The sequence below is a fragment of the Lissotriton vulgaris genome, chromosome 10 (genome assembly GCF_964263255.1).
Source record: "Lissotriton vulgaris chromosome 10, aLisVul1.2, whole genome shotgun sequence".
In the NCBI taxonomy this organism is placed as follows: Eukaryota; Metazoa; Chordata; class Amphibia; order Caudata; family Salamandridae; genus Lissotriton; species Lissotriton vulgaris.
This window is the reverse complement of record NC_141698.1, coordinates 749902576-749918160: the sequence shown is the minus strand read 5'-3', so window position 1 is coordinate 749918160 and position 15585 is coordinate 749902576. Positions and strand designations below refer to the sequence as shown.

Sequence of the window (15585 nt, the reverse complement as noted above, 5' to 3'; positions counted from 1 at the left end):
TGCTAACTCTAGTTCGTTTTTTGGGGGAAGTGGTCATCGGCCTCCGTCCGCTGGCATCGCTGCAGCTGCCCACTCATTGTCTGCGTTGTACTGTTGCCACAGCCATACGGTGGGGGTCTGATGCGAGGGCTATCCATCAGTTTCGCGGAATGTCAGAGTGATCGCCAGGGTGCCTCAGCCTAGTTGAGCTGCGCCTCTTCGAGTGGGGGGAGCGTATGATTCCAGTGTCCTCCCACGTGGGCATCGGGTGTGGCAACCCGGTAGTGTCAGAGTGTCTGCTGTTTGGGGAACCACAATTGGCGGGGTCTTAAATCCATCACCAGGGGTGTTTCCTTTACTGTCTTCCTCTTCGGACGTGAAAAGGTGTGGGCCTCTGTCGCCATCCGAGTTTCCTCCTGGGGGCCCCACCTCTGCAGCCGCTTGGAGAGCTTTCTGGCGTTCAGCAATGATTTGGGCAAGGTCCGGAGAGTTCTTGCTGGAGGAGTCTGAGCGTGAAATGAGTTGGGTGAGCGTGATCTTTTTCTGTTGCCGTCATTGGCGACCTGATGGGCGATGGGTTTGCGCAGTTCTAGTGACGGTCAAGTTTGCCAGGTGTTGGTCAACCCAGTCGCTGGCCTCCGTGGGATCCGAGAAGAAGTGCGCAGTGCCGTTGTGAATGATTTTGAGTCTCGCCGGGAATAGGAGTGCATATTGAACATTCTTTTGGCGTAGAGCACGTTTGACCGCTACAAAGGTGGACCTTTGTTGTTGTACTGCCCGTGAGTAGTCCAGGAATAGCATGACTTGCTTGTCCTCCACTCGGATTACACCCCGATGCCTCGCGGCCCGGAGGATAGTGTCTCTGTTCTGGAAATGGAGCAATTTCAGGAGAAATGGTCGGGCCGGCGATCCCAGTGGCGGTCTGCCCGTTCTATGGAGAAAAATGTGGTCAGTTCTCTTGCTGGAGTAAATGTTGCGATCCATATTGCGATGTAGTTGAGGGGGTTGGTCACTTCCACTCCTTCCGGCAGATTGATAATGCGGATGTTACTCCTATGTGATCGTCCCCGCTATTGCAGATCTTTCAGGGTGTCTTGTTGTCGTTGCATTTGTGGTTCTAGATTATGCAGCGTTGCTTCTCCTTGTTTTTCCTTGTCGGCCAATTTCCTGTGGTCATCCCGGAGTAGATTAAGATCCAATGCTAGGTCTCCGAACTTGTGCTCCATGGTCCCTCTCGCGTGTTCGGTCTCTGCTAAGACTTTATCTAGTTTCTGTGACATGGCATCTGCACTTGCGGGTTCTCCTCCCAGTGGTGTGACATGGGGCGCCGGAGATGGTGTCCTTGGGGGTCCCGAAGCTTGCGCCGTGCCCGTTGGCGCCCCATGGTGATCGTGTCCTTTGCAGACAATCCGCGGCCGCCTCATGTGGCGCTCCTCCTGGCATGGAGGCCCTGGACCGCGCACCGCCAGCGGTCCTCCCCAGTCCGGAGCGGCACCTATGTCGCGCTCCAGGGGCCCCCTAATTGGTTTGTCGATGTTTGTGGTGGCGCCTCCACACACTCACAGGCCTCTTGGCCTTGACCTCACAGAGATGCGGGTTTCCCGTGGCAGGGTGTTGCTGTTGTTGGCCAGGGGGTCCTCACCTATTCATCTCTCAATGTCCCAATCAGTTGGCTCACACTCTGGTCATGTGTCCCCCCCCACCTTTGCGCGTTGCGGGGGAGGGGGTATCACTGCATCAAGGTCACGGTCGGCCTCCCGTCCGTGGTCAGCCCAGGCTAGGGTGCCAAGTTGTGTCTCAGGGGTTCCCGCTATGTAGGCTGTCCATGCAAGCTCCCACCTTGGCCCACGCCACAGGCCTCGGATCCGATCCCCGCAGAAGCTGGGAACCACAGACGACGGCCGGGGGAGCCACGGCCCCCATTCTCCTTTGTCCCAATCAGGCGGCCGCAGTCTAAACGTGGGCCCTCCCCCATGTGCCTCGAGGCCCGGCACCGCAGCGGGGGAGGGGTGCCACTGCGTAGCAGAGGTTGTCCCCCGTGAGCCCACCAGGCACTCCCTGCAAGTGCTATGTGTGATTCCTGCAGAATAACACCGCCGATGCAGGTTCTCGCTCGAGCTGGAGATTCAGCGGCCCGGGGATGCCCGTGAGCGGCCGCCGCAAGCCTCTCACCTACCTTCTTCTCATCTCCTCCACTACATTTGGATTACAGGGGGCCAGGAATGGGCCTTGAGGATCCTCCAGTTTCCTATCGGCAGCCCTAACAGAGCAAACAGGGAAGCTGTGTACATAGGGGACACATTTTCAATAATTATTTTTCTTCACTGAATAAGGCATACACCATAGTGGTGATTTGTTCATATTTGAAAGACCTTGCTACAGAGAACAAATATTAGTGTGACATGTGGCAAGTGCAACCTCTATCCAAACCCATATATATTTAATGTTTCCAGGCTTACGATTTATCAAACACACAAATTTATTTCCTCCTACAACGCCTCAGAAACATCGGAATCCAAGGAAAAGCACTGGAATGGATCACCTCGTTCCTTGCCGGAAGAACCCAGAGAGTCCGCCTCCCACCATTCAAGTCAGAGGCCACTGAAGTCATCTGTGGCGTACCACAAGGATCTTCACTCAGCCCCACCCTCTTCAACGTATACATGAGCCCCCTCGCGACCATCGCACGCCAACACAACCTCAACATCATCTCCTACGCAGATGACACTCAACTTATCCTCTCGCTCACCAAAGACCCCAACACCGCCAAAACCAACCTACATGAAGGAATGAAAGAAGTAGCTGAGTGGATGAAACACAGCCGTCTGAAACTGAACTCAGACAAAACAGAAGTCCTTATCTTAGGTACCTCCCCCTCCGCCTGGGACGACTCTTGGTGGCCAGAGGCCCTTGGAAAAGCACCCATCCCGACAGACCACGCTTGTAACCTGGGCGTCATCCTGGATTCCTCACTCTCGATGACCAGACAAGTCAACGCCGTTTCATCCTCCTGTTTCAACATTCTTCGAATGCTCAAAAAAACATTTCGCTGGATCCCCACCGAAACCAGAAAAACGGTCACCCACGCATTGGTTACTAGCCGCCTGGACTACGGCAACACCCTATACGCCGGAACCACCGAAAAACTCCAGAAAAAACTCCAACGCATCCAGAATGCAGCAGCCAGACTCATACTAGACATCCCGCGTAAAGATCACATCTCTGATCACCTGAAAAACCTTCACTGGCTTCCCGTCAATAAGAGGATAACATTCCGCCTCCTAACCCACGCACACAAAGCTCTTTACGAACTTGGACCCGAATGCCTCAACACACGACTTTCATTCTACACCCCCTCCCGCCAGCTACGCTCTTCCAACCAAGCCTTTGCTGATGTCCCTCGCATTAACAAATCCACTATGGGAGGAAGATCCTTCTCATACCTGGCGGCTAAAACCTGGAACTCACTTCCCATTCACCTTCGCCTCACCCAGAACCACCTAGCATTCAGAAAGCTACTTAAAACTTGGATATTCGTCAAGTAATTCCCCACCCTTCCTCAAGCGCCTTGAGACCCTCTGGGTATGTAGCGCGCTATATAAATACCAACTTGACTTGACTTGACAATTTATTTGTTCTCATATTAAAACCAAATTACAAAACATACAGGAACTTCTTAGAAAACAATTCAAAATTCTTTGTATATCTTGATTGTGTAGCGGTATTACATTTGTTAGTTTGGGTAACGTGAAATATAGGCCTTTGATGGCAAACACGGTATATAGCTTGCCTGGAAAAAGTATGGACTATACAAACATTTTGATATTGGAAGGATTAAAACAAGGAGTTCAGAGTAAGTTACTTAATAATAAGCATATGACTTTATGGGATCCTTTTTAAATACAAAAAATCCTCCTTTTGACCTAAAACTCTAAGATTTACTATGCAGTAATACAATATATTTGAATGTTGAGAGAATACGCTCACATTTCCCTTTTTTCTGAACAGGATCCATTAAAGAAAATGGTAAAAGTGGGTGATCCCAGACATCAAATGTTACCTGTGAGACTGCTACAAGTATAGGTTTTGATGAAAAAGCGGTCGGAGTCACAGCAGAGAAGACACAGCCTCTCACTCGTCGCACATAGTTTTCTTGAATAGGGTCCAATGGAAAAGTAGCTTTAAAAAAGAAAGCAACAGTGATAAAATGACAGGTATGGGTTCCCCAAAACGTAATATTTACAAAGCGGTTTGAACACTTGTTTTATTAGATACACTTGCTTTTAATGAAACCTCAGATGGTGAAACCTCTAAACTAAACACCAGAAAGGCCTCTCAGAACCTATTACAATTTGTTTCGAATAAGATGCAACATAGCCCTAAACTTCAGCAGTAAGTCACACCTACTCACAGAAAATGTTTTGAGAATCAGGCTCCCAGACAGTAAATGTAGATCTGCTTCCACAATAAGCCTGAATCACAATACTTTTTACACATCCATGTTAGGTATGAGTGGGAATTGAATGCCATAGATGAGAAAACATTGAAGAAGGTGATTCATGCTATGAGCAGTGGCACGTTAGCACACTGATAAATGTTCGACAACCACTTAACGCAACAAGAAATCATGTTGCTATAGTCTCCAGTAAAAGGCTGGAAAATGGCTGGAAAAATGGACAAAAGCAGGAAGGAATGGTAATGGTTCATTCTTTTTTGCAACATATTTGTTGGGAGGAATCACCAAGCAAAATCAGACATCACACAGTGGTTTTTGCCTCATAATTGTGAACACTTGGTGTGGAAATTCCCCAATGCAGCATCAGCAGGTATTTCTCCAAATGGAGACTGACTCATCAGGTATTTCTCCAAATGGAGACTGACCACCATGTGAAGACAAAATGGAAAAAAACTGAAGGTTGTTTTAGATCTTAAACCAAACCTTAATACGCAGGTGAGTTTAGACCTAATTTCCAGGATTGTTGGGAAATGTAATTCTCCAAATGAAGACTGCCTACAGTGTGTACACAAAAAGGTAAAAAACTGAAGGTGGTTTTAGACATTAGGCCTCAACCAGTATGTGTCCTACAGCTGGAAAATCTGCTGGTGTACATACACAAATCTATGATTTTCATATATTTGGGTGATTAGCTGAGTCATTCTTAATGGGGGCATTGTTGGTGCTAATTTAATTGTAAAAATATTGCATAATGAATAATTCAGTAAGAGTGTCAGTATCCCGGTCAGGAGAAAAGACAACAAAGAAAATATCCCATTCTAAGGACGTAGAAAAGTCCTCAAATATTATCAGTCTTCTTCGCAACATAAGCATCAATGTGCTTGGTTTAAACTCCATCTGTTAGTAACCATTCCTACCTGTTACAAGAGAACCAGTGTAATATGTGCGGGACTCGAAAGATCTACTCGCCAACTCGCTCTGGCGAGTCAGATTTTACCAGGTCAAGCCATTTACAGGACCAACGCGTCTGTTCTGGCGAGTGAACCTTAACAGGAATAAAACAGGTGTTCTGTTCATTTCGAAAATGAATGAACAATAAAGATGCCTTTAAATCTTGTTTTTATCTTGATGCATTTGCTGTCTGTTCAAGGACAGAAGTGAAATGCAAGTTGGTCCTTATACTAATTGATGCTTATCTTATCTGGCAAAAGGTGTTTACTTTTCTTTCTCTTATTGCAATTAGAGGTTTTTGTCAAGTGATTTCTCTGACAATCATTGTGAATAAAAAGGCTGTAAGATGTTAATTTTTTCTAACTCACAACATTTAACTAGCTTGTAAATTAAAAGTACAAATATTTCAAAATATATCAGGAATTACAAACGTAAATACTTTTTTTACATTCAGAAGAGTGATGAAAACAAAGATTTAAAAAGAAGCAAAACAAATCAGAAAACTACTTGGTGATGTGCAAATGACGATTTTTTTTGCAGAAATTTGATTTCTAAACATTGTATACTAAACAGTTTTATCAGTAGGCAGCATGTAAGTGAAACATTTTCGGGCCATTTAATTGGACAATCTGCTGATAGCAAACGAGTGTGCTACCACTTCATACTTTAGATATGTATTCATTAAAAGTGATGGTTTTTAAACATGAATTGAGAAACATTCCTGCCCCCGCCCTGATGACAATGCTGTTAATGAACTAAAGGGCGAGTCAGTGGTTATGTGTATCCTGTATGTGACTTCATTTATATTATATATGGAGCAAACGTTTAGTATATTAAAACAAACAAAAATGTTTTGTGTACAGGAGACATGCTGAACTTGCGTATTTGAAGGTGCTCTCATATGTGATAAAGAAAAAAAATGACTTAGTGAATCAAAATATTTGCCCAGGATCACATAATATGAAACCAGTTTATGGGTCAAGAGCATTATAATTTCTGTCCATTCACTGTGAACAACCTGAAAGGCTATGAGCGCCAAGAGGGGCAAGAGCAGAAGACAATCCAATTGGTTCAACAGGAAGGAGCGAAAGTGACTATAAGCAGTAGGGCCCTAGAAACCATACCCGGTAGCCATCTTCAAGACCCTTTCTTTCCCAACCACGTTCCTGTCTGTATGTCAAATCAGAAGATATGATTTCTGTGATAACCAATTACTATTATTGGAACCCTAACATTGTCAGTCCTTTAACACTAAATTAATTTTGCAATGGGACCTTGGTAACTAGAATCCACAAGTCCTCAGTCTGGGTTGTCAACCATCACAGAAGGGGCACCAGAGGTTCTTAGGTAGGTTCTAATGAGCCCTTCTTTCATAAGATAGGCACGAAATAGTGGATTATCAAAAAGTGGCATGTTGAGAGAAACATGATTTCTACGAGATTAGTCAATATTCCACCTGATATGGAGTTACATACTTGGGCTTGAATTTCTTAGTTGTCGAATGGATGTGGATTCGGGCATGCTTTATACAGCTGCCAAAATAAAACCTAGTGTCAGTTGATTCTTTACATTAGTGGCGACATGCATGGGGAGTATCAGCATATATTTGAGAAACTGTATCCTTGGCAGTAGTAACATTAGAATCAGTTTCCAGACAAATGTTACACAGCTGAATAGACAGTGTTGTTGGATGCAAACTTAATCGCAGGAGAAGAGCCATGCAGTCAAAATAATATTCTGTGGCAAAACAACTGAGACTAGCCAAGGGCTTGGTTGATCCTTCACTCTGGTGGTGAACAGGAAAGGAGTAGAAGCATAAACTAAAGTGATTGGAGGGATGCTTAAATAATCTCAGCCACTGGTAAATACTTAGGCTGCATCCCAGTCCATAGTTATTTTGTAAACCATGCTACCTTAGTACGGACCAAGTCATATGCAAATCGGTCTTGATCCTTCTCCAATAGGAACAGTCGAGCCCAAACTACCAGGCCAGGTTCTCCTTGAACACTAAAGTGCAATGCTTATGCCCAGACGTGGGTCCCGTGCTCACTGTGCTGTAGGTGTAGGGCTCTAGCTGCACCCTCCGGACAAGCCATAAAGAGGATGATTCTAGTCTGGGGTTGCTTGCGGTCCCCTCTGGAGGGTGCCTCGCCTGGCAGTTCAGGACAAACTGTCCCATAAGGAGCTGGGTCAGTACTAATTTACACAAGGGAAGCTTTTGTCTAGACTGACACGGTGGGCAAAAGAAGTTGTACTGGAATGCGGACCAGAGTGATTGCCAATGGCTGAGATTAATTCAAGTATTCCACCCATCAACTTGGTGTTATGGCAGCTGAGGAGGACAGCACAACTTCAGAAATTATCAGGGGGCAGGCACCTTCGGATGAGCTGCAGTTGAAGATCCAAGAATCATGCAAAGAGATGCTAGCAAAAGAAGGTTGAGACATGCAGTCTGTACTTACCGCATCACTGAGGAACAGGGACAACATGTACCAGGAAGGGAAAAGATAAAGTCCAAAGAAGCAATGCTGTGTGATTAACTGTTTTGGAAGAGAAAAGCCAAAACAACTAGGGATGTTGCTTGGTACCAACCCAGTTCCAGTGACAGTCTTATATACTAGTACTGCCTCTGTGCCCCGGAAGTTCCAACCCCAATCTCGAAATCCACTAGTTTCCATGCCTGATCTCTTCTGAATGTAAAATACGGTCTATATCCAAGATATAGGTGCATATGCACCATCTGCATGCTGTTGTGTCTTATTACTTACTATTCTTAACAACAAATCCTAATGAGGAGTCACACTAAATACCTAAAGCTAACTACCTTAACAAAAAGGACAATGGGTGGGGCTTCAAAGCCATACTCCAATACTGCATGACTCGCAGCAGCACATGCGCTGCCCAGGCTTGACCTAAAAAAGCACAACCATAGACGTGATTTAGTTGTGCCAGGGGTCCCCTGAACCCTGGCACTGCTTTTGTGCCCCCCGGCCTCAGAGGGAGCAAAATCAGCACCAGGAACAGAGGGGTACTGTGGTATCTTCATGTCTTTGCCACTGGTGAGCAGTGAGCAGTGAGCAGTGAGCAGTGTGAACCGGCGCTGACAGCGAGTGGTGCATTTTAATGTAAGTCTGGCGCTAGTGTGGTTGATTTAAAAACTGTCTAGCGTAAATTTCTTTTATCTTGTATTTTATCTTGTGTAGCGCTTCGTGCTATTTCTACTTTTAAACAACTAATGGGGGGTGAATTTGTGTGCTGATTTATAACACTTTGGTCTGCACTTGGTACCCACCTGATCGGTCCCTGGTCCGTCACGGCGATTCTGTGCCGCTTGAATGGAGGGACGCGACTCCTCCCCCTTGCTGCGTCACTTCCTGGACTCCCTACATCAGGAGATGGTGACTCGACCGCGCAGCGGGCACGCCGACGGCGCGCCGAACGCGCGCCAAAGGCAAGCCCATCTGCGCCCGTCCACGGCCGGCCGGGGACAGGGGCAACGACCCCTGGACAAAATGGGGCAGTAATACGATGGAGCGGGCAACAACTCTGTGCCCTTTGTCCTAAAATCGCTACAGCCTGTCTTCATAACCTAAAGGCGGAAGAGGATAACAGCTGCAAAGAGTGTCAGTTTAATTGGCACACTAGAGAAACGCAGAAGGTTGAGGACATTAGGCTTATATGTGGGTTACTGAACACCAGATCCATGCGGAAGCATAAACTGGATATATATGATCTGCTCACTGATATGAAATTCGACTTCCTATTCCTCACCGAAACGTGGCTTGATTCCAACTCGGAGCCAGATGTAGTTGCTTCCCTCCCGGCAGGATATACCTTGGTGAGGTTGGATAGAGCCTCGGGTAGAGGTGGTGGGATAGCGATAATATCTAAGTTGCCGCTATGCTGTCAACTCGAACCGCTCACTACCGCTGATAGTGAGACAGGAGCCTTCTCTATTAAGGTTAATGCAGGCAATATGGTGAAGGGCTTCCTGGTCTATCGCTTTCCAGGTCCATTCACTCGCTTTACTACCAGCCTAATTGAAGGTATAACGGAAGCAGCCCTGCGTAGGGATAAATTCTTGCTATTAGGTGATCTTAACATCCATTTGGATGACCCATTGGACATTGGAGCCACTGACTTGTGCCAGGAACTACACTCTCTCCAACTCCATATTAGATCTCAGGCCCCTACCCATCAAAAGGGCCACTTACTGGACCCTATTTTTGCCAACTGGGATGAAATTGAAGTAAAGACCCCCATACCAATTCCCTGATCCGATCACTTTTTAGTGCCTTTTGTTATAAGTGTCCCTGCAGGCAACATCCAAGAGCGAACTAACCCGAAATACCTGAGTCGTAAGTGGGCTGCTTTTTCTAAAGTCAAGTTTGATACTGCGCTGATTAAAGGTGGCAGACCGGGAGGACAGGATGCTGATTCCGCATCCGATAGACTGGAAGGTTGCATTAACGATGCTCTGGATGACATAGCTCCCCTTTGTCACAAGAATCCCTGTAGTAGACCCCAGAAATCCGCCCTTTGGTTCAGCGATGAACTCCACCGAGCTAAGGCGGAGTGTAAACAACTCGAAAGGCAGTGGATGGTGGCCTATCTTGATCAAGTTAAACAGAAGTATAGAGCTAAACGGAGAGACTATCATTGCTTAATCAGGCGTTCCAAAGCAACTTATTTTTCAGGCAGAATAGGGGAAGCTAAAAACTCCACGAAGGAGTTATTTAAGATTTATAAAGAAATCTCTCTCTGTGGTTCATCGGTTGACCCGTCTAGTGTCTCAGAGGAATCATGTAACCGCATCACAGCTTTTTTCTCTGAAAAAGTGGCTACCATCTACTCCACTTTTTCAGGAGGAAACAGAAGGGGATCGGATTTTAGAGAGACTGAACAAGAGGTTGTGGGTGTTAATAGGCTGGAGAACTTTCTCACCCCACCCCCTGACAGCCTACGGCAGATATGCTGCTCCATCAAGTCAGGATCCCCTCGCAATCCGGCTTCGCCGGAACTGCTCGCGGGGAGTATCGAGATCCTAGAGCCCTATATTAGGGATGTTTTGGATCTATCGTTTAAAACTCATACAGTACCTAAAAGATGGAAGCAAGCAGTGGTACTCCCGCTCCAAAAAAAGCCTAATCTAAGTTGGGAAAGGTTAGATAATCATCGCCCTATTTCACTCCTTCCCTATCTGGCCAAAGTGGCAGAAAAGGTGGCCAATCTTCAGCTGATGGCTTATGTGGAGGAGGCCAATCTGCTCCATCCAACTCAGTTTGGCTTTCGCTCACAGCACTCCACTGAGTCAGCGCTGCTTATGGCCACTGAGACCATCAGGCGAGGGGTAGATGAGGGGAAGACGATGGCCCTTATTCTACTCGACCTGAGTGCAGCGTTCGACACTGTAGCACATTTCACCTTGCTACAGTGTCTGAACAAGGGCGGAGTTACAGGGGCAGCGCTGAGGTGGATCCAATCCTTTCTGTCCGATAGGGGCTTTCAGGTTAGACAGGGGGAACATTACTCTCGTATGTTCAATCTGGATCAAGGGGTACCACAGGGCTCTGCCCTGAGCCCAACCCTGTTTAACCTATATGTGTCCCCCGTAGCCAATATTGTGGAAAGCCATGGCATGCAAATAGTGTCATATGCCGACGACACACAGCTGGTCATCTCGCTGTCACGGGCACCCGATGTTGCGGCATCTAACTTCAGTGCTTGCATGCAGGAGCTTGCATCCTGGATGTCTAACAACTGCCTGAAGCTGAATGGTGCCAAAACTGAGGTGCTCGTGGTGGGGGTGGTCCGGATGTGTGGACCTCGGCATGGTGGCCAGCATGCCTAGGCACCACTCCCGTGCCCTATCAGCAGGCCAAAAACCTCGGGGTGATGTTTGACTCTGACCTATCGTTCACTCCCCAGATTGGTCGAGTGGTTGGAATGTGCTTCGGAATTCTCAAGAGTCTGCGCAAGATTCCGGACCTGCTCCCCCTGGTGCCAGCCGGACACTGGTGCACGCCCTTGTGACATCACGACTAGATTACTCCGACCTCATCCGGGGACCACGGTTGGAAGTCTGAATCGCCTCCAGGTGCTACAGAATGCCGCAGCCCGACTGGTGCTGAGGCTTCCGAGAAGAACGGCCTCCAAAACGGCCCTGAAGGCTCTCCACTGGCTCCCAATTAGGGAAAGGATCACTTTTAAAGCGTTATGCACGTGTCATCACATCATTGGGGGAAAGGCGCCCGATCCCTTACAAAGCCTTATCACTCCATACAGACCTAAGCGGATGCTTAGATCCACTGGTACTGGCTTGGTAGCTATCCCCACAAATAACAAAGCGCGCATGGGGGGCAGATCTTTTAGGCTCCTTGCAGCCAAGAACTGGAACATGCTTCCACTGGAGCTGCGTTTAGAACCCTCTGAGGCTAAGTTCCGTACAGCTCTCAAAACTCACTTGTTCCGGTCATTACTTGTGTAACCCATCCCTGTCTGGCCTCCTCATATTCTCTCACTCTAGTGCGGGGACACGCCGGTGCGCGTAAACAGGCGCTTTACAAACTTCCATAAAAATAATAATAATAAAAAATGTCCACCTTGTTTCTCTGGTGCATTTTCCCTGGTGGAATGAAAATGCTCAGAACCAGTGCATAAAAGAATATACTGTACAACAAATACATTTCCATGTCAATGGCAAATGCAACTGGACTGCCATAGGGCTGATGAACTTGTTATCAATCAATCAAACAAACAGCATTTGTAGACTGAAGAATTGTCACACCTAGGGCTATCTGGGCCTTGTGTCTCCGTCCAAGATCCAGGTCTTGTCACTATTTGTAGTCTGCCAGCGAAGGGGCGGTACGGAGCTGGAGGGGAAGGTTGTTCCAGCACTTGGCCGCAATGTAGGAGAAGCAGCCACCATTGCTGCGGCTGAAACGGATGCAGAGTGTGTGTGTGAGGGCGCATGAAAAGGAACGCAGGTGTCTAGAGGGCTGGTGGAAGTTCTGTAAATGGTTGATGTAGGCAGGTCCGAGGTCATGAAGGGCTTTGTAGGTGTGCTTGAGGTTCATCCTAAGTGGGACGGGTATGCCCAGACGTCGGTCCCGTGCTCTCCATGCCACTGGAGTCAAGGTATCCTGGCTGATGAGGAGTGAAACCCCGAAAATAGTCCTAGGATCCGTTTCCAGTCTAGGGAGGACCTGGCTTGGCAGTTTGGGCTGGACTGTTCCCATTGGGCATAGGGTCAAGACTGATTTGCATAATGCTGGGTTCCAATTAGAATGGCATGGGTAGGAAAAAAACGATGGATTTAGGCCCAGATCTCTGTACAGGGGAGAATGTATGACGTTGTTCTGCATTCTGTCCATCAATTGTTCTTTTTGCATTTGTCACCCCGAGTGGGACAGGTAAGTCCCGTGGCCTCCATGCCACTTGAGTCAAGCTATCCAGGCTGATGAGGGGCGAAACCCGGAAACCAGTCCTAGGATGCTTGTTTCCAGTTCAGGGAGGACCTGGCTTGGCAGTTCGGGCTGAACTGTTCCCATTGGGCACAGAGTCAAGACTGATTTGCACATGGCTGGGTTCAAACTGGAAAGGCATGCTGAGAAAAAAAACGATGGATTTAGGCCCAGATCTCTATAATGGGGCAATGTATCACATTGTTCGGCATTCTGTCTATCAATTGATCTTTTTGAATGAGGATCTTGAACTGGCATCTCTTCTGGATGGGGAGCCAGTTGGGGTATCTCAGGTGGGGGGGGGGGGGGGGGGTGATGTGGGTTAGTGCAGGGAGGTCTAGGGTGAGTCTGGCTGCAGCGTTCGGTATGTTCTGGAGTCTTCTGATTAGCTGGGTGGGGATGCTGGTGTAGAAGGTGCTGCCATAGTCGAGGCAGCTGGTGATGAGTACCTGAGTGGCAGTCTTTCTGGTGTTGGTGGGATCCATCTGAAGATTCTGCGGAGCATACGAACTGTGTGGAAGAAGGAGGAGGCGACTGCGTTGACTTGTCATTTCATGGTCAGTTGGCTGACAAGGATGATGCCGAGGTTGAATGCAGTGCATGGTCTGTCAGTGTGGGTGCAGGTCTGAGTTCTGCAGGCCACAAGTTGTGCTCCATTGTGGAGGTGGTCTTCACGAAAATCTGTACTTCAGTTTTGTCAGAGTTGAGATGGAGGCAGTTGTCTCTCATCCATTTGGCTATGTTGATCATGGCATTGAAGAAGTTGATTTTGGCGTTGGAGGAGTCCTTGGTGAACGAGGGGATCAATTGAGTGTTGTCTGGGCAAAAGACTATGGTGAGTCTTGGGATCTGATGACGTCTGCAATGGGGTCATATAGATGTTGAACAGGGTGGGGCTGATGGATGATCCTTGTGGTAAGCCGCATTTCATGTCTTTCGTGCAGAGGTGAAGGGAGGGAGTTAGATGCTCTCTAAAAGTCCTGTAAGGAAAGAAGCAATCCACTTGCTGTCCTGCTGTATCCCTATGTTGTAGAATCTGTTGATGAGGGTGTTGTGGAAGACAGTGTTGAACGCCACAGAGAGGTCAAGGTGGATCTGGGCCACAGTTTCTCCATGGTAAAGGAGTGTTCTGATGTAGTCTGTGGCAGCAATCAGTGTGGTCTCTGTGCTGTGGTTGACACTGAATCCTGATAGTGAGGCATCCATTAGGGGGTTTTGTTACAGGAATTCGGTGAGCTGCTGTTTGATGGCTTCTCAAGTACTTTGGTCGGGTAGGGGAGCAGGGAGACCGGATTTTTTTTTAGATCACTGGGGTCGGCGGAGTCTTTCTCAGGGAGGTTTCTGACGTCTGCATGTTTCTATCTGTCCAAGAAGGTTGCTGTGGAGATGGAAGTGTTGAGGATGCTGGTGAGTTGCATTCTGATTGGGCAGTTGCGAGGTTGTAGAGGTGGGGGGGGGAAGGGTCGGTGGGCGCCCTGGAGTGGATGGAAGACATGATGGCTACGGTGGTCCGGACGGTGAGCGGAGACCAGGTGGTAATCGTTTGGCTGATGTTAGCTGATTGAGGTCGTTGGGGTTGAGAGTGGCAAGTTGGAGGTTGAAATTGTTGTAGATGTTGGTGATCTTGCTGTGGAAGTAGTCTGATGCAAAAACCACAGTTGATGGACAGAATGCAGAACAATGTCATACATTCAACCCAGTACAAAGATCTGGGCCAAAATCCATCGTTTTTTTGCATCCAACAGCAACCCAGTTCAGACATGGCCATATGCAAATCAGTCTGACCCTGTGCCTCATGGGAACAGTCCAGCCCGAACTGCCAAGCCATGCCTTCCCGTCTGGGCATACCCATCCCACTCGGGGTGACAAATGCAAAAAAACCACGGCTGGAATGCCAGAAACCGGTCCTCGGAAACTTGTTTCCAGTCCAGGGAAGGCATGGCTTGGCAGTTCGGGCTGGACTGTTCCCATGAGGCACAGGGTCAGACTGATTTGCATATGGCCATGTCTGAACTGGGGTGGTGTGGAGTGCAAAAACGATGGATTTAGGCCCAGATCTCTGTACTGGGTGAATGTAGAGACATTGTTCTGCATTCTGTCCATCAACTGTGGTTTTTGCATTTGTCACCCCGAGTGGGATGGGTATGCTCAGACGTGAGTCCCATGCTCTCCACACCACTGGATTCAAGCAAGCCGGGCTGAAGACGGCTGGAATGCCAGAAACCGGTCCTCGGAAGCTTGTTTCCAGTCCAGGGAAGGCATGGCTTGGCAGTTCGGGCTGGGCTGTTCCCATGAGGCCCAGATATCTGTACCGGGGTGAATGTATGACATTGTTCTGCATTCTGTCCATCAACTGAGGTTTTTGCATGTGGAAGTAGTCTGAGACACAGTCACAGAGTTCTCTTTAGGGGTGGACGGAGTTCTCTATGGCTGTTGGGTTGGAGAATTCTTTGACTATTTCTAAGAGTTACTTTGTGTGGTTGGCCAGGGAGTTGACGCGGTGGTGATGGCTGCTTTCTTGGCTTCTTTGATGTGCCAGTGATAAGTGCTAATGGCTGTTTTGTGAGCTGCTCTGTCAGTGAGGTCTTGATGGTACGCCATCTTTTCTCGAGTTGGTGGTAGTAGTGCCTGATGGTCCTGAGTTATGTGGTGTACCAGCAGGCATGTCTGTAGGTCTTGTTGGATCTTGTAGGTTTTGGTGGCACGACTCTGTAGGAGCTGTAAGTGATCCATGCA

At 47.9% G+C, this 15585-nt stretch overlaps 1 protein-coding gene across 1 annotated transcript in view; it reads right to left on the bottom strand.

Moving 5' to 3' along the window:
• LOC147688747 (uncharacterized) overlaps positions 1-15585 on the bottom strand; it is a 380809-nt gene that overhangs the window by 334296 nt on the left and 30928 nt on the right. Inside the window, exon 3 of the mRNA XM_086941654.1 lies at positions 4040-4158. Coding sequence (XP_086797780.1) covers positions 4040-4158 — 119 coding nt within the window. The remainder of the gene's footprint in view (positions 1-4039; positions 4159-15585) is intronic.